The 20,143-nt window shown below is 40.8% G+C and overlaps 1 protein-coding gene across 1 annotated transcript in view; it reads right to left on the bottom strand.

The window, feature by feature from the left end:
* Positions 1 to 7,329: 7,329 nt before the first annotated feature.
* LOC138512971 (myb-related transcription factor, partner of profilin-like) overlaps positions 7,330 to 20,143 on the bottom strand; it is a 196,463-nt gene continuing 183,649 nt past the window's right edge. Inside the window, exon 4 of the mRNA XM_069627696.1 lies at positions 7,330 to 9,969. Coding sequence (XP_069483797.1) covers positions 9,218 to 9,969 — 752 coding nt within the window. The 3' untranslated portion in view covers positions 7,330 to 9,217. The remainder of the gene's footprint in view (positions 9,970 to 20,143) is intronic.

Genomic DNA, 20,143 nt, shown 5'->3' on the forward strand with positions numbered 1-20,143 from the left:
TTACTGAGTGAGCTAGGGTGGTGCTAAAAAATAGCTTTATGGTGTTTAAAAGAAATTGTTTTAACAATGTCAGGTCACAGTGATGGGAGGTGCATTTGTGCAGGGTCTGAAAAAAGTATATGTGCAACCTTTGATGAAGAACATATTTTTTGCTGATGTTAATCCATAAATAAATGGTTTTCGTTTCTGGAAGCAGTTTATAGGTAATACATTGCTTATCTGGAGAGCCAATGGGAGTTATTTGGTATGTTTTCTTAAATGGATTTAAGAAGTCATGATAATTTATATTTTACATCTGTGTATAGTAAACAATAGTAAACAACAAATCGCCTTTTGACATTACAACATTCTTCATAGAGAAGGAGTAATTGATGTTACATTATATTGTAAGTCTACAAATAAGAACACAACTCTTCTGTTCAGCAGTCAGCATTCCAGAACCCTTAGCAATAATATACCCTATGGACAGTCCTGAGAATTGGAAGGAATTGTACCTCTTTGGATGAATTTTAGACATGTACACATTTTGAAGTTACGACTCTTGGCAAGGGACCACCCAAAAAAGCTGATTAATAGTTAATTGAAAACAGTAAGATGGACAGATAAGGAACACTTACTATCTGAACATTAAGAAGCGTCAGGAATAGAGCAGATTGTTTGGACAAGTACCTTTTGTGGATACAATCAAGCAATGCCACCAGGGTGGATATATTGACGTAATCCTTTTTCAACATTCATCTTTACAGCCTGCAAACAGAGACCACGCTAGATTAGCGAGTACCCTGTTCAGTACACTTCTCCAGTGTTGAGAAGTTCTTTTTGGAACCAGAAGCTTATAGAAGATATGGCTGAGAGCAAGTAGACTGCACATCCAGGCTCTCACTGGAATTGCCCCAGAGCACAGGGGTTCTTGTTGCGACATGTGGCGTCAATAAACTTTCTCCAACACAACTGTAGGTGTATTCACAGATCCACAAGTGATCCTGGGACTAAGTCATAGTCGCTCTGTGATTATTTGAAGATAGCTCTACCACAGTCTACCAGAAATAATTCTATGAAGTATTAATGCCGCCCCTTGTACTGATGAGGGGTTAAGCTAGTTCTCCCTACGTAAACATTTTGTAGCACTAATGGCTATTTTTTGTTAGTTTTTTGGGATCTTGAAGTGTGGAAATTCCATCTGTTGTGAGAGAAACTCGCTCTACCTTAGAGCAAACATAGGGAATCCAATTGTAGATCTTGACAACGACAAAGTGTGACAGCTGCTGAGGAATGTTCAAAAATCCATTTGGGTTTATGAACTGAAACATGTCAAACGACGACCATTGCTAACAGCAAGGATGACTTTATAAATCATTGGTATTAAAGTGGGGAATGGTACCCCATGGTGACAGTGGGGAGTGGTACCCCACGGGACTGTCATTAAATTGCAGACCCATTCCATCTAACCTGGGTTAAAAACCAATCAGTCCTAACATTAATAGGACTCTAGTCACAATAGCATGTTACCCAATTGCTGCTTCATGTTTTTGCCCTCTATTTGTATTTCTAGTGAACCTGTGTACCTTTTGAACTTCAGTGATTATGTATTATTGTATGTATGTTACATGAGTTTAACCACAGTGTGTTTTTTTTTAACATTTATTGATTAAATGTTTTTCTATTTTCTCTAACTATTGCATTGCTCCCAGCAATGTGGTTTGGTGTACACCTTTTCTTTGTGCTGTTTCCACTATTGCCGATACCAAGCTGTCAATCTGGATTTTTCTATGGTTTGTTTAGCGTGGCCTAATCCATTAATTAATCAATAATTCATTTTGCATTCATTTAGTATAGGCTATGTTTGAGCACTACAGTTTTGGTCTAAGCTATTATGGTTCAATATTTGCTGAGAGCCACGTAATTATGTACACTTGTCATCTATAGCACATTGTAGAGTGCTTCTAGGCGCTAGAGATCTGCTTTGTGTTTATGTCCATACGATTATGCTTCATTCTGAGCGCGGATAGAGAATTTTTTTCGCAGACGAACACAGTGTAAATGTTATCATAACAACTGCCTTTTGGCAGACTAACAGAATGTTTAGCACAGAGAAACAACCTTGCTGACTGTGGATAAAATGTTTGTTTTAGGTTAGATTGAGACTGTCTCGAGCGAAGACAGGAATCTTACATGATAGCTTGTTCTGTTCTTAGAAATAGACTGTAGAGAATATGGCATGTCAATGTGTTCCAATACACGATTATGTATGCACGTAGGTAGACATGCTGTTTTCCATTAAATGCTTTCTACGCATATATGTAAAGTGTGTCATAGCCGCAATGCTTCTGTATAACAGTGGCTGTTCTGTTCTGTTCTGTTCTGTTCATAGGTTCTGTTGGAGCTGGAGTTAGAGAGCCAGCAAGAAGGGGGGGCTGTCTCATTAGCAGGTTGAAAGAGAAGGGAGACAGACTCATCACAGCCTAGCGCTAGAGAGCTGGCTGTGAGGGAGAGAGCATTGCTGGAGAGAAGCTTTGAGGGTTGGGGGTAGCTAAAAGCACTCATACCTAGAGCGTGCTGATTGCTTACTTGTTAGTAATTAGCAACATTTTGCATTATGGTTAAATATTTACTGAGAGACATGTAATTATGCACACTTGTCATCTATAGCACATTGTAGAGTGCTTCTAGGTGCTAGAGATCTGCTGTGTGTTTCTGTCCATATGTTTATGCTTCATTCTGAGAATGGAGAGAGAATTTTTTTTCGCAGCCGAACACAGTGTAAATGTTATCATAACAACTGCCTTTTGGCAGACTTACAGAACGTTTAGCACAGAGAAATGACCTTGCTGACTGCAGAGAAAATGTTTGTTTTAGTTTAGAATAAGACTGTCTCGAGTGAAGACAGGAATCTTACACGAGAGCTTGCTCTGTTCTTAGAAATACAATGTAGAGAATATGTCATGTCAATGTGTTCCAATAGACGATTATGTATGCACGTAGGTATAAATGCTGTTTTCGATTAAATGCTTTCTATGCATATATGTAAAGTGCGTCATAGCCACAATGCTTCTGTATAACAGTGTCTGTTCTGTACTGTTCATTAGGTTGTGTTGAGTAGATTCAGCAGTAGCAGTAGTAGCTGCAGCAGTGGGCTGGACCTGGAGTTAGAGAGCAAGCAAGAAGGAGGGGCTGTCTCATTAGCAGGTTGAGAGAGAAGGGAGACAGACTCATCAAAGCATAAGGCTAGGGAGCTGGCTGTATGGAGAGAGCATTGCTAGAGAGAAGCCGGGAGGGTTGGGGAAGCTAAAAGCACTCATAGCTAGACAGTGCTGATTGCTTGCTTGTCAGTAATTAGTGAAATTTTGCAATGCACAGAATAAAATGCATGTTGCTTTGAAACATACGTTTTCTGTGTTTTTTATGATATTATGTTTTGTTTCCATAGCATAGTATTTTTGCTGTAGATTCACAACGCTATTTTGTTATAAATAAAATCAAGCGATACAAAATTAATTAAGAGCAACTGGCACATTTTAGAGACAAGTGATTTATTTGATTTTAGAAAAGGAAACGATTTTATGGATTCATTGGAAAGCTCCTTAAGATCTCACATGAGACTGAGAGATCCCTGTGTACATTCATTGTTAAATGTACCTTTGAATAAAGGTCACTTTCCTTGTAACTCATTCACTTCTTCTAAAAGATTTACATCTTTTGAACATAATTGAAAAATGTGGCAGTTGAATGATCATACTATATGTACTTCAAGGAAAGTGATTTACGTTGTGTCAATGCACAGAATATATGTAGGAAAGACTGCATGGATGGTACAATCAAGAATTATAGAACATAGGTCAACAATTGGGACAAAGAACTTAGAAGCATCATTGGTACAACATTTGAATGATGTCTTTCATAATGAAAATTATCTAGTCTGGTGGTTGATTGAAAAACTGAGTAAAAATGTAAATCTGGATTTAAAATTGGCTAGAAAAAAGCAGGAGTGTATTTAAGGATTAAATTCACATGAAAGAGGGGGGCTTAATGTTCAGATTGAATGGGCCATTTTACTAACAGGAAGATTGTGAACAATTCAACTCACTTGTAGTAACGGGTTCTGGAGAAAATGATCTGGCAAACTGTAGGAATATAAATAAAATAATATTGCATTTTTTCAACCACATGATGGTGATCAATATGTGAAACATGATATTTGTATGAACATACTTTATGATTGTTAAAATTGTTGTAACATGTCAGTGCTACATAGACTTCAATTGAAGAAGGGATGGAAGAAAATATTTTTAAAATCCAGAACATTTTTAAATTCTGATTTAATCATTATGTTGTAAGAAGTCTGTTGAATGCAGTACATAAGCTTAAAGAAGGAATGTGACAAATAGAAGTAAATGAACGGTATAGTTATTTTTATGTTCATAATCAAAAGAGTCAAATGGTGAAATTTAAATGTGAAATATGTGGGTCTTTGTTGTTTTTTAAAAAAATAAATACTGAGGGAAAAGGATGCAACAGCTTTTCACAAATATGCTGGGGCCTATGTAGTTGAAATATAAAAAGAGGGAATGTGGCAAATGGGACTTTCATGACACTCTAGTTATGTTTACGTTTATACGCAAAGGTGTCACATGATGATAACTAAACGTGAAATATGGGTGCCATTGGTGTTTATTAAAGATCAAGCGGAAAAGACACAACAGCTTTCTATGATTCTTGATGAATGCATGTAATTGAAATATAAGGGGTCCTGATTCTCTTACCAAGTTGGTTAAAGCTCAACCAATGAACAAGAGCACTATATTTATGTGAAAGTGAGATGTTAAAGTGGGTGGTGTATACAACAACAGGATATCCAATTAATAGGTTGTGGGCCTTGATTCCACTAAAATCAGTTTTTAATACAGCCACCCAGTTAGTATATGGGGCTCGAACATATGATCACATTCCCCCATTTAAATTAAATTTTACTGGTTTTCCATTCATTTTAGGATACATTTTAAACTGGTATCCATTGTACGCAAATAACTTTATGCTTGATCTCCAGAGTATTTGGCGCAAAAACAAAAAATCTCTGGAGGCCGAAAAGGGCTTCAGAGTCAGGAGTGTCTACAATGGGGGTTCCAAAGTTCAGGCGATTGTTCACCCAGAAAAGATCATTTTTTGGGGTAGCTGTTAAACCCTGGATCTCACTTCCCAAATATATTTGACAGGCTGAGAACTATCTTCACTTTAGCAGGAAAGTAAACAGTTGGTGCTGGTCACAGGCTTGTTAGATGTGTCAGATGGAAGTATCATGAATGGCTTTATTATGAATTCTTGACAGGCTATATAAATGTGTTAGCATGATGGATATTTTATTATTGCATTGTTGTTTTTTGATATTTTATGTACCATATTGTGTGTGTTTTTTACAAAGCACTCTGCTGCTCCAGTTAGCCATGTTTGCGCTATAGAAAAATATTAAATACAATAAAATATAATAATAAAATAGGTGTCAAGGGTGCAATGTAGACTCATATTTGGTTATACATTTCTTTAGATGATCACATTTGAAGAGACTATTTTTTTTTATTTGGAAAGTAGAGACATTTATAAAAGTGAATAATAAAATCTATGTGTTAATGAGATGTAATCCTTTTAGGTTTCAGATATATCAAAGACCCAGCATGCCTGATTTAGTTGATATTATGCTCCCAAGAAAAAGATACAATTAATAATATGATTGCAGAGTACATTAATTCAATTTTTATGAAGTAATTGGTGGGAAGCAAAATTGTAATGTCCTTTGTGCTTTACTCTTACTATAGAAATAAGTTATCTCTATGTTGAAGACGTGGTCAATAAATGGAAGAGGCTGTATGTTGAAACCGGTTGAAGTATTGAGGATATTGTAGAAAAGTGAAGGATATGGATGAAACATGTGTAAAGGACATGTCAGAAGGACAGGAATATAACATATACTAGAAGGACTAAAAGCCAATGAAATATGGTTCATGATTAATGACCGTAGTTTTTGAATATATATACAAATTATTGAAAAGTCAAAACAATTTTCATCAAATACATTTTTTGTAATACTTTTTTGATACAGTTGATATGAATTGTTGTATTTGTGTGTGTTCTATTGTACAGGGAATGTTAGGGATAGTTATATAAACTACATTAATGGAAAATAAATGTTGTATTGCACAAAAAAGAATTGATTATATAATTATTGTTTTTAAACAACCTCTTAAGTAATAGGTAAATTCATTGTTGATGTGAGAGAATTTTTGAAAAATGTATCCCAGGCTATATATTTCTTATACTGTTGAGTTGACAACCCCAATAAATCTCAGATCATATGGAATATTTCTTCTTTTTGTTAATTTGTTGCAGATCCTTTTCCAGCTGTACTGCTTTTTGACACATATTCCAAGCAACTGTAAAAGAAAACTGTGCATATGAGGCTGTATTTGATTGAAATAGTATATTTTAGCCTTGTAAGTTATTGCAAGGCCATATTCAATATCCATAGATGTTTCTCCTGTATCCATTCTAGGATTCCAATATTTCTGTATGTCTTTTTTTCACACTAAGGCTCTTCTGCCAACATTTCTCTTCTTCTCTCCAAGTTCCCTGGGGATACATCGTGAACTAGTGATCTGGCTGTTCATAATGATCATGCAACCAGTAACCAAAATGGTCAAGAACGTTGGTTGGGTTTCAGGTTGTCTTTTCCTAAATGCCTGAGACCAAGGAGGTAAAAGAGAAAATGTGGGACAGAATAGGTAAATACTGGTGTATTTGTGTGACTTTGCCTCTGCATCGTCTTGGGTCAGAGAGGCAAACTGAACACAATCAAAAGAAAGATGCAACAGGAGAAAGGCAAGATAAATCAAGTGAGATACCCTGAGCAAAATAGCCACTTGCCTCAGACAGCTGCTACCTTTCAGTTGTCAGTGTTGTTAACAGAATCAATCCTTCTCAGTGTATGGACTCAGATTCCAGACAAAACTGCTGGACTTTTCAGACTCCCCAAAGTGGTGAACAATTCAGTAAGGAACTTAACACCTATATTATCAGGCAGATCCTGCCTCAGCGCAACTGACCTCTCAACTCACTCATTGCTAAGAGTGCACATTTCAAGTTATTTTCACACCTTTGTAAGGGCACATTGCTGCATGTGTTCCATAGGTTTGCCTTTTGCAACATCATGTATAAAACGTAGCTATCAACCTTGCATGTATGCATTACACCTTGAGGGCTGTACACATGATCACACAGTTTTGACCTGATCTTTCCCCACAACATGGTTGTTTTTCTTTATTAAATTTGTCATGACCTATGTGAACACTTCACATGCAGGCTGTCTGGGGTGTAGAATCACCCTAAATAGGTACAGTATCTAGTTCAGCAAAGAGTTTGAGGTAGCCTAGGAATACAACACTGGCCATGGTTTATTGTGGAATCTCAGTAACAAGGGATGAAATGAAGCAAACTGTGTAAGCAGAGATTTGAGAGGTAACAGCAAGAGCCAAACAAACAAGTACAGTAAAAGTGTAGCAACGTAGCATAAGTAATTTCATTTTGAAAAATATGTATTCTGTGCATAGATATTGAGGTTTTATTTTTCAAAGCATAGCATCCTTATTTGCAACTATTTGTTCCTGTAATATGTTGACCTTACCTTAAAAAGACAAGGGACACATCGGTGTAACACACTTGTGGGTTGAATGTTCACAAGCAGGTGTCTCCTGAGAAGGAGATGGAATACCAAATATTTCCTATATTTAGCTGTTAGTCCTCATGACTGTCTAAATGGTGTGTTGTTAAACCGCTCGTGTACACTGCTAAAGTGAATTACAGTGTCAACTTATGATGTCATTGCCTGGATACCAACCATTCCTTCATATAAACATTTAAATAATGCCCTTACTTCAGTCAAACGGCGACAGGACAACGTGTACAACTAAGTGTTAAACGTAGGGCACAATGCAGCCTGCCAATCAGACTGCTTAACTTTGAGTATATAGCGTGCACTTTCTTCTACATATCTTCATCGTGAAGGTGGCTTCCACAAGACAACACATTGCAATGCGGGTCCTATTTTGATCTTGGATCAGAATGAGAGAGCATAGCTAATAATGCAACCGCGTATTCATTCTCTTTCCCTCCAGTCTGTTTCATCACTGGAAATGGCATAGCTGTTTCAGGAATCCACTGCAAGCGTGCAGTGACAGGGCATGGCAACGCGGGGACCACCCACATTCCCAAGCCCTCACTATTCACATGTGGGAAATCCAGAGCAATCTCTGATATGAAGATCAGGATAGACAGTCACAATTGAAAAAGTCGTTGCCGCCAGAGTCGATAGTAATGTATGGCTCATGTTTCTTTTCAAGCACTGGAGCAATAGGTTCAATTTATTTAAATCTGCTCTTTGTGGAGATCAGAATAATAATATATTCTTGCATCTGGATACCCAACATGTGTGCACGTTCATGCACTTGTCCGGGGAATCTTCATGTAGCCTCGATCCATAATAGACTGATGCGAAGAAAATGTGCCTAAAGATGTTTTGGTGGTTTATCGCCACATCTTTAATATTGGAATTGAGGGTGCAAGTATTAAAATGAGGAAGATGGGTAAAGGGCAGGATGAAAGTCACCATGTATTATAAGAGATAAAATACCCCCACACATCTCAATAGGGCATTGCAAGTGGCATTGCAGGTTTGGTGAACAAAGAAACTTAACTACATTCCTTATTCTGATATATGGTCATATACATCATTGGAGTTTTGTAATACGCTTATGCCATGACATATGTTGTACTTTGTGCACTATATAACCATATGGTGCTGTTTGTATTCACTCAAAGTCAACAACTGTAAATTTAGCATTGAAAGGCAAGTAATGTGCTCAATGTTGCACTTAATTATGAAATGTCAAAACTACCTTCTTAGATCGAGCCTTTCGGTAGCCCCTTTCTGCAAGAAGTAAGTGCTTAAACAATGGACGCTTCTTGGTGTTCCTCCTTCTCAAACTCATGTTATAAATCCTATGCTATATTAGATAACATTAGATATTTTCAAATCACAAGAACACAGATGAAAAGGCAATTGTGGGTACATGAAAAGCCATTAACTCATTCAAAACCAGTATGCATTTAAGTAGGTAATTCAGGCATCATATAGCGTGGAATGATCACAGCAATTAGCAAACAGTCAAATCAGCTATTTTCGTTTCTTATCTTGAGGAAAAGTCACTGTGTCATCTTCTGGTAATTGACTCCTTGTCCTTGGTCCTTTCCATCGTCCAATGGATGCACCTGCGCTTGCAGGATGTGTTAAAGAGGGGGTGTCACATGTGCTGGCACCAGCAGAACACCTGGGTTCTTGCACACTGGAGACATAATTTTGCCTTTCAAGCAGCGAAGCCACTGTCTGCCAATTTGGGGGTGGAATATTTTGGGCTCTTACTAATGCACGACATATATTTTGGTTTTCTAATGCAAACCTAGTTATTGTCTCGTTTAAATCTTTTGTGACATTCAGATGCTGGGCTAATGCTGCTATTAACTGATTATGCAAGTCATTCTTGCGTGTAAATAGTTGACAATGTTGAGCAATGTATCGATTATACTCTGCTAGTCGGTCTAGTTGGCGCGTATAGTTTTCAAGGAACTCTCTTTCCTGTCTCTCTGCTCCCATGTCTGCTTGGGGAGTTGAAGGTGCTGGGGGTAGTGAAGAAGGAGATAGGTCCTCTTTCTGTTGCCCATGATCAACCTGTAAAATCTGATCTTCTTGAATGACATGCTGTGCATGTTGTATTTGCAAACATTTACTGTTCATTGGTCCTGCCGCGCCTGTTTTCATTAGTTCGGGTTGTGATACACGTGAATGGCTTCCACGTTGCACGTCGTCAGTGGTTTGAAGAACAGCTCCTGTCTGACTTTCCTCCTCTGTGGATTTTTCAGAATTTGGCTCTATTGGAGTTAAATAAATTGCGATAAAAAAAACAATAACATTCATCAGTATTACTGCATGCATTTAGTGTAATATTTGTATAAGCATTAACGTGAACTAAGCACACCTGGCAACATTACAAAAGGCCTAGTCAGCATAAAAATGTGCACAAAGGTGTCTGTCTTTCTTTCAGCATAGCGTTTCTATACGAGATTGTTTCCTCAGTATGATCAGAGTAGGGTGTGGTTTAGGCATGGCTCCCGAATTGTCATAGGCATCATAAGGTATTTTATACGTTATTGCCCCTATTTTCCATCCTTTTGATTTTGAGTCATGCATTGTTGGTTGGTCAGGGTGTTGAAGGTGATACGGGTGCAGATACATTGTTCTATGAAAGTTCTTCTGTGGTAATTAATAGCTGTAGTAATGTTGTACATAAAACTGAGTTGCTTTTAAGTGGGATTTTCTTGTTGTTGCTTATTACTGTAATTCAAAAGAAAATTGGTTTATTTGTAGGGGGGGAATGCCACAATTTATGTGCTTTCTCGAATGCTACTTGAGCTTCGGGGACCCAGGTGTGGAAAGACAGAATATGTCAATGTTCCAAACAAGAACACGAGTACGCTTGCCACCCATTTTCTTCTTCCAGCCCATTCATTTCTTTAGTTGGAGACTGTACCCCATATAAGGGTCTGATTGGACTTGCATTTGGCCATTTTGTGCTGTGGGAATTCTTGGCCTAGAATACATTTCTCTATTAGGTGCCTTGTTAGTAAATGTACACTTAAAAACAATGCGCATGAAAAGTCTGAGAGTGCACTCATCCTCCTAGACATTTAATCTGCCTTTTACCCCATCAGTCAGAAGACCTACCTAAAACACTGGAAGATATTGGTATTAAAGAAACAGCTTCTCACCTCTTTACTGGATCAACTCCGTCCTCACAGGTAGAAAAGAAACCACTATCTTGTGGAACTACAATTCATGGCCTCGCCCACTTACCTGCGGAGTATCCCAAGGATCTACATTCTCAGTTCCCCTTTTCAAAATCTATACGACACCCCTACGAGACATCATCAATACATAAATCATCTCCTGCTACAATTAAGCAGATGAAAAACAATGAATCTACACATTTCTGAACTAGAGATCACCAAACGCCCGAGACATTTAAAACTGTCTTGCAGAGGTGGACGCATGGATGACAGCAAGCCCACTCAAACTCAAACCTAGCAAAGCATAACTAATACTCTGTAATCCTACAGGTTCTAATTCCACCACAATTCCTTGCCCTGATGAGATGGCCCTTAACAATCAACCACAGTAAGGAACCCTGGAACGACAATGGACAATACTCTCACTCTTGATCCACAGGTCAAAGCCATCGGCAGAAGCTGTTTGCCCCAGCTGCGCATGCTACACTGCATCCTACTTTACTTAGCATTCACCAATAGGGACATGGCCATAATTTCTCTAATACTATCCAAACTAGACTATGCAAACAACCTCCCTCTCGGACGCCCAGATTACCTAATAAGGAAACTTCAGAGAATTCAAAATGCAGCAGCAAGACTACTTCTCGGAATGTAGCAATTACAACATATCACACCAGCATTATCTATTGTCCATTGGCTACATATCAAAAAAGGGTTAATTTCAAAACTTTGTGCATCGCCCACCATCCATACCATGGAGGGGACCCTTCTTCCTTTAGAAGTATGTTTAAACAGAACACTCTTTCCAGAACACTTAGGTTCAGCAATGCTGCACAAGTACTAGTTTTCAACTTCACGGCCAGGAGGATCCTCTCTTTCTATTCTGCGGAACACCCTACCTAAACCCCTCCACCTGGAAGTGAACTACCTGACTTTCAAAAAACAACTCAAGACTTGGCTTTTCAAACAACCACTTTGAAATAAATTAAAAGTAATTGAAACCGACTAAAAACGGTGTGCCAGAAACCTGGGCTAATTTGCGAGAAGCAATTATCGAAACTCTTGGCAATACCATCCAGAACCTCTGCTGCATGACACTGGTTTACACCTCAATATCAGTGTTATATAGCACCAAGAGCCAGGAACTGACAACGCTCCATCCCCCATCCATCCCCTTCATACCTCAGCTAACTCCTCACTACTACAATCTTGCATCCGTACCCCTCCCACACTCCTTCATATGACCCCCAGGTCTAGTGTACATGCTGTCAATTGTTGCACTACACAATCTGGGGGCTATCATATGGCTAACCTGCCCCATCAGTACCATTTACAAACATACAGATTGTCATATTGCCACACAGGTAAAGGGTACTTCCAGCCTGCATCCATCAACACCAATGGTTTCTGCATCTGCCATCACACTATCTGACTAACACACTCCACCTTCCTTTCTTACAGAGCGATGTGCAGCAAGGCCAACATTACTGGCAGAAGGGCACTATATAAGACCAATTTACATTACATTACATGTGTTTAATGGCAGTGAAGCAAGTGCATTTTAGACCCTCTTTAGTTTCTTTGTGATATATGCAGGGAGGTCTAGCTATACTGAGTTGGTTTAAACTAGCAGTGGAAGCACTACAACAATCACTTCTTGTACATTTTGTAGGAATGCCAGGTACAAGAAATTGCAAAAGTGGACAGATGAAAAAAGGTTTTGATTAACAGTGACGTCATGATTACTTAGGATTTTAACAGTCTTTTCCAATAGAAGGATATCCATTTTGTCAAGCGTTATCATCTGGTGATTACATGTCATCTAGTTGTTGACTTTGTAGAGTCATTTTGGGGGACAGAGTTTGAGGAAATGATTTATAAATACAAGTATAATACCATTATTCAATTTAAAATCATTAAGTATACAAACTAATTTCAAATACATTACATTAAATAAATCTTATACATAGAAAATCCAATTGGTAGTTAACATGTGTGCCAACTCATATTTATAATCAATCAAAATAAAAACACTTATAGGAGTCAAGCAATATAGAGGCATACAAAACATTCAGGGCTTGTGTCTAGATATTTCTTCTTAGCTATCCAGGCTCTGTGTGCAAACTAGGCAACAGTAGAAACTAATAGTGGATGATCATTCCTTTTATATAATTTCAGTGCATCCATAGTGCAATGACTATTATTGTCAATAACGATAGACCTTAAGTATATTCAATGACAAATTGATTCATTAGCGGTACGACAGAAAAAACTAAGGTCGTAGCTTGCCAAAGTAAGTGTATCAAACATGAAGTTGATATAAAGTGAGTGTGCAAAAGATGCATCACATAGTACATGTAAAGTTCATAATAATAAAGTGTACCGAATTGGCTAAATTATTAAGGATGTGTTCTTCCTCCTTCAACTGAAAAGCACATTTTGTTATTTGTTTTGTGTTTTCTTCAATTACGCTTGGATTAAACCATAACGCTGGATGTTTGATGTAAAAGGCTAGATTTTTGACACATTACACTAGTGGAGAGACATGCAACCATCCTGGGGCACAGCGTATTGCAGGGCAGCGCTACACTTGCCAGGAGAGGGAATGCCCCAATGCACAGCCAGTGTATTAATGGCTCCACTGCAATGAGCCAATAAATACACTGCAAATACTGTTTCTACTCGAACATCTGAGTTCGAGTGCTCATAGCTACTCTTAAAGTTAGCTTCAAAATTTGCTTTCGTTTATGGAGAAAGAAATGGATTGACAAAAGCCCCAAAGTTCAGCCCCATAAATTGCTGCTGGCCTACCTTGAAACTCATAGTTTAAATGCAGGTTGAAACTCACTTTGGCCATGATGTCTGGAGAAGCGATTTGTTTCAGGGGCACTTTGAGGGCGAGAGATGGCATGGGAGGGCCTTGGAAGAGCAAAGAGATCAAGAACACACCTGACGCAAGAACAACAAGTGGGAGAGTGAGTATTGTGAGCAGTGTCAGAGAGAGTGGACCATGGGGTGTGAATGTAGTCTTAACTTTGAGTAGAAAAAAATAAATTTTGTTCGAGGTTGTTGTGTGAAGGCGCACTGTGGTTTTGTGTTTCCCTTTGTGGTTATTAGTATTATACAGAGGTCCGTCATGGGGGGGTGGCTCTGTAGACCTTTTGACAGAAACCAGTTTGTTGTGACGATTTGTTGTTGGCCATTACGTCATTGAGACTTTTTTGTTATCCAAAATGTGCACACCAATTGAGCACGTGTGTACAGAACTTCCTACATATCGCGAGAAGCTTCTTAAATACCATAATAAATGGGTGATGGGGACAGAAGGGAAAATGTTTACTGCATGGCCAATGGAAGTCACGCAAAATAGGGGGATCATTGAATACATCTACATGCATTTGTTGTCAACGTATAAAGGTACAGACTTAAGAAAAGGGCAAAGTATATTAGAACTATGGAGATTATATGATGAAGTAGAAGGGGAGTCAGAGAGTAGAAATGAGCAAGGGGAAAACGCATCTGGTGTAGCCATAGCCCTGCTCCTTCCCAGAGACAGTACCAGCGTGACCCAGGCTTCAATGCCTGTGCAGTCACCATTTTTGGCCCTATCAGAAGAAGGCACCTGTTAACACGGATTTCTGAACTCTGTCCTGGTGGCGCAGAAGTTCAGAAGGCCAACCTAATTACTTGGAACAGGGTAACCTCTGGACGAGCCAGACCAATCAAGGTAGCGATCGCGGCGGTCAAGACTAGGTCTCAAGAGGGGTGAGGGTGACTGAAAGCCCGCAATGAGCACACAAAGCAAGATCACTTACAAACTACTCCAAACAGTTGTTATATCAAAAATATATACACATTTATTTTAAGGCCTTTAGAATAATGACCGTAGCGAGAAAATCACAATATCACAATATTAAGCCAACACATACCATATCAACACAATATATATACAAATACGACAGTCGCAAGCGTTATATGCACGAAATGTGTAGTCCACCTGAAAGGGAAAGAAAACAGGCAGTGCGATAATGCTTTAGACTCAGTTCGCCTTCAGAGGCACCTAACTAGATGGAAGTCCGAGCCCTGCGAAGAGTGGAGCCTTGTGCTCAAAGTACCTGCACACGCTGGTGCCAACGGGCAAAAGGAGAAGCTCTTCGGAGGAAGTCAAGCAGTTCGGGTTAGTGCACAACAGAAGAAGAACAGGTTCCGCGACTCAAGCGCAGCCTCCACAGTGAGCAGAAGCAGAGCGCGAGTACGGACAAAAGGGTGCTGTTTTTACACAGCGGGGAAAAGCAATGGGCTACTGCAGGAGGGCGACCAGATCCTAGCTATACTACTCACCGGTCCCCGATGCAAGCAGACCCAGGCTTCTCCACGTTAGTTTCAGCAGCTGGCAGGTTCAGAAGAGCCGGGAATGCCTCGTCGTCGTGTAGAGAAAAAAGACGTCCCAATCGAAGAAACCTGCACAGTTTTGTCACCACAGCAGGGCAACGGAGCGGCCGTGTGTATCTGAGCCAAATGTACACTACTCACTTCAGACTTGGGAACGCCAAGTGTACGAAGCGTGTGAGAGTGACAAGGACTCGAAATACTACACAACCTGGCGGCGGTTACAGAGCAGGACTCCCGTGTAAGCTGGTCAGTCAACTGGATGGCCCAGAGACGCTTCCGAAGGCTTACTGGTAGGAGATGATGAAGATGCCGAGAATAGCGGTTCCCACTATTCCAAAGGTCGAAGTACCAGTACAGGCCTTCTGGTTCGATCAAAGGTGGAAAGGGTTTCACAGGAAGACAGCAGTGCAAAGGAGGAGTCCTTCAGCGGGTCACCAGCGATTCCTCGGTCCAGCCTCTTGGTTGCAGGATACTTGGCTCCTGTATTCCTTCGTTCGTGAGAACTCAGGAGATCGACATGGTAGTGGTGTTTCCAGCCCCCTCTTATCCACGGTTCCCTTCGCGCCAAAACGGAGGGGAGCCAATGGGAGATCCGCTCATCAACACACACACCATTCGTGGACCAATCACGGACCACGGTGGTCCCAGGCATTCACACCACCCTAGACTCTCTGGCACCCAGGATGTGTATTGGGACCAGACATCCCAGCCCACACCCTGGAGGCACACAAAAGACATGTAGAAGCCCGCGAAAGCATCCGTGTTTCGCGGGAAAGTACATGCCCAAATAAGGAAGGCCCCGGGTCGCTCGACCTGGGGAAGGTGAAGGGAGCAAGACGGTCAGTGGACAGGACAAATGAGCCTCGTGGTCTGGCCATTTTGGGAGCCAGGCCACCATTTTGGGTTCAGCGCGAAAAATGCGCTCAGAACGCCAAAAGGAGCTCAAAATACACAAAACGATCGCTGCCACCATTCCAGTCCCTGAATGACTTGCACCGATCAAATACAATCCTAAACGAGTATCTAGGGCCTGTAGAAGGCTAGAGACCCAAGAGAGCTGTAACTTATCTTACAGTGCCCTCTTGTGTCATGTTGCACTAAAGCCGCAACATGATAAAAGAAACTACGGGAAACAGCGTTCCCCGGTACTGACTGTCTTAAGGGCATGTCAGTTTCCCCATAAGAAAAGGAGCGAAAGCCCAGAGGAGTGCGGCAGAAGGCTGCACTTCTCTGGCAAAGTCAAGAACAAGGTGAGAAACAACAGCAAAAAGTTTAGGGGTTGCCACATGGAAGGAAAATTACCTACAATTACGAAATCTTTCCTAACAGCACCCGTTTAGCACAGGCTCCAGTGCCTGTGCAGCCAGCAGACCCATCCACACCTAGGCCATATCCCATATGACATGATGTGGGATATACAAATCCCCTGTATAAATCCCAAGAGAATTTAGAATCAAATACATCATGGGGTGCTGCAGCGAACAAGAAAGATCGAGATGTGATTAAAGCAAGGATAGAAAATAAAGCATGTAGGGACCTAGAAGCAACTATCCAGAAGACAGAAGAGGAGCTCTTGAGTGTAACGAAGAGAAGGAAAAGGGAAGCACCGTGCCCAATAATAAATGTTGATACCTGTACAGCAGGGGAGATCCTATTGAAAATGAATAGCGTAGTAATAAGGGTTGTGAAGATAGAAACAGAAGAGGGGATGCAAACAGGGTGGAGAAATGAAGATGGTATGCTATATGGAGAACAGAGTCAGCAAGACGTTGAGTATAAGTCAGAAGCATCAGAAAGTGAGGGAGGACAGGAAGAGGGTGAGGAGGGTTGGGAGAAAGAGGAAGGAAAGAGGGAGAGAACCCCATGGGGGGAAGGCTCAGACCACACCCAAGGTCAATTTCAATAGCAAGAGGGGAAAAAGGGCAAGAACACCTAACAGAGGGAAGAGGGGGACACAATTTCATTTAATAGAGGAATGAGTAGGGAGATCAGAGCTTGTGCCTTGGCTGCACCTGGATAAAAACAGCTTGATAAAGACACTGCCCACACTCACTTCGGGAGCAGGGAAGAAGGTCTATGCCTTAGAAAAACAGACTGCAGGAGTCACCTCAGCAGATGAAAAGCTTACTTGACCCTATATTAGGAAAACAACTATATTAGTCATCCAGAACAAACTAACACAATATGGTAAAAAGCAGGATACCCAGGGGTTCGACTAAAGAGTGACATGCATGATGGGGCTTCATTTAATAATTGCTAAGGCCGAGTCTGGGATGCTTTGAGAAGAGCATATCCAGACAAACCCAACATATGATTTATCATGGCATGCACAATGAGGCCAGAAGAAGACCCAGCATTATACATCGATTCAATTCAGGAGATGTGGAGAGAAGAGACAGGGGAAGTGTGGGATAAAAGTATACCAATACTTTATTCCATTCTACACATATGTCTACAAGTAGACATACAGGCAGATCTGGATAAAATAGTGGGCATTGAAGCAAAAGGATGGGATGAAATACAAGTGCATATAGTGCACTATTGTAAGCAGAAGCGCAAGAAAGAAAGGGAGAAATAAGAGCAAGCATAGCAAGCAGAGGGGAAGTTGGTACAGAAAAATTTGCAAAGGTGAGCATGGAAGCTGCAGTAGTAACAAATGTCACAGGTGGACAATAGGAACAAGACTCACCACAAAGTTGACCAGGAATTCAGGAAATGATAGAAGGGACATTGGAGGGGTCGAGGGAGCAAGAGGCAACTTCCAGAGAGGACGAGGAGGCAGATTGGGAGGATTAAGACCTCGATTTGGAGGGTCCTATTTGTCATGCGTGAAAGTAGGACATGTAGCACGAAACTGCCGAAGTAGGCCTCCTATGCAGTACCAACCACGTGCACCCCCAAATCAGTATTCTGCATATAACACACCACATTAAGTACCAGCATACACTGCATATGCCCCAGGTCAAGCAGAAGCATCTGGACCCTTGTATGCTCCAGGATCTGCACAGTCCAGGCCAAATGCTGGTAGTGACCGCCACACAGGGGCCACCCATACAGTACCAAACCCTAAATGTCACTCAGAGTGTAGCACAGCAGGCACCTTCCCAAGCCATCAAACCAGCATGGGAAGATAATGCATTACCGTGAGGGACAGTGACACATTATACGAGAGCTAGTGTCTTGGGAGGAAAGGTTTTTTCCACTCCTAGGAACAAACATGTACTCACAAGAGGGCAGCCCACAGTGAGCCTTGACATGACTAGTACTTTCAGTCACCTCAGCCTAAGAAAATTATAATTGCTCTTTTATAACTGCCTTAATACCAGAGAGTAGTTTATAAGCGCGGGATCAGGATTCAAACCTGTGTTGCGCTGTGCTGTCTTGGTTCTAAGACAAACATGTTTCCCCTGAGCTATCCTTCCTACCCAAAAGGCACCTCGGGTGGGAGTGAGGATAAGAGACAGGATGTTCACCTTTATGGTGGACACATGAGCCCCCATGCCCTGTATCCAGGAAGAGAGATTTCCTTTAACCAACAGAAGCATGGACACACAGGGGTTCTCTTACCAAGGTTCCATTCACAGAACTTCTATCCATTACCATAGGGACATAGGAAATGTTATCGCCTTTATTATACAGTACAGCCAAACCCGTAAATTTACTAGGGAAAGATGGTAGTGGTCATGAAAGATTAGGAGAAGCAAGTAGTTGGGTACTCATCTCATATACTGAAGATGGTTTTCTTGTCACTGCCCTCAACCCAAGGTCACTCTTGGGCCCCCAACAGAGCACTGCCACAAATGTTACTTAAAAATGACTAAATACATGTGCTCTCAGGCCCCTGCTGTAATATGTGACTATTCTTGGCCATAGATTAGGCTTCTCAATGCCTTTGATCATGATTTAGTAATAGGTTTTCTGGAGTTTAGGGAATCAGTGTACTAGTTGTGTTGTGAGCCCTGGGTAAGGCAGTATGTGTGTAGTGGTATGCCTGCCATGGCTTTGAACTAGCATGTTTTTATTAATGATTATGTTGTGTTTTGTTTTGTCTAACATGCTTTTTCCAACAGGTGCCAACAATTGGATTATGGATCTTGTTAGAATGCTGCTTCTTTGCAGTAGCTTATGTCTTCATGTACCTTCTTGACTTTTGTTTTAATGTCCATGGATTAGCCAACCAGGGACCCAGGGTTTTGGTGGTATCAGTGTATACATTGTATTGGTAGTTTGCTTGCTAGTTTGATGCAATGTTATTTTTGGGGCACTTTGCTACCCATGTTGCTGCCCCTGGTTTTATTCTTGAGTGCCTGTGTATTGGCCACTACTTTATTACCTTCCTGCTGTCTGAGGGAGTCACGCCTGGTGATTGGGTCATAGTGATGCATGCACATACTTGGTTCTTGCTTTTGTGCTGTGTGTGCAGTTCCCGTTCCTATTCAGGTGACTCACACTCGTGAAGAGTCACCATAGTTCCTTGTAGTTTTCGTTGTGTGTTGTGGTGCTTGATGCCCATTGGTAGGTTACTAGGCAGTGTTTGAATTGGTTTTGTTGTGTATCCTTTTTTCTTAAGTCTGTCTAAGTGTGCAACCCTCACTGCCCTTTACTCATTTTTTTCATTGGCAATCTGGAGTATGGCAGGTGATCAGAGTTGTATCCCGGAGCATTGGGGACATGGCTTCCATTTGGCTCAGGAGGATGTTTTAGGGTTTCATTTTTGGCATGTGTGAAGCTCAGCTTGAATCGCGCTTCTGCTTGATGTGGAAATCTTTCACCCCTCCCCCTTGTGAGTGTAATATGTGTTTGTCACATACTTGTTGAGGCAGCTGAGGGGCCTGTTTGCTTCATATGGAGGGGCTTTGTTAGTTTG

Source organism: Ambystoma mexicanum, chromosome 12, assembly GCF_040938575.1.
Source record: "Ambystoma mexicanum isolate Mex_15411 chromosome 12, UKY_AmexF1_1, whole genome shotgun sequence".
NCBI classification, from domain to species: domain Eukaryota; kingdom Metazoa; phylum Chordata; class Amphibia; order Caudata; family Ambystomatidae; genus Ambystoma; species Ambystoma mexicanum.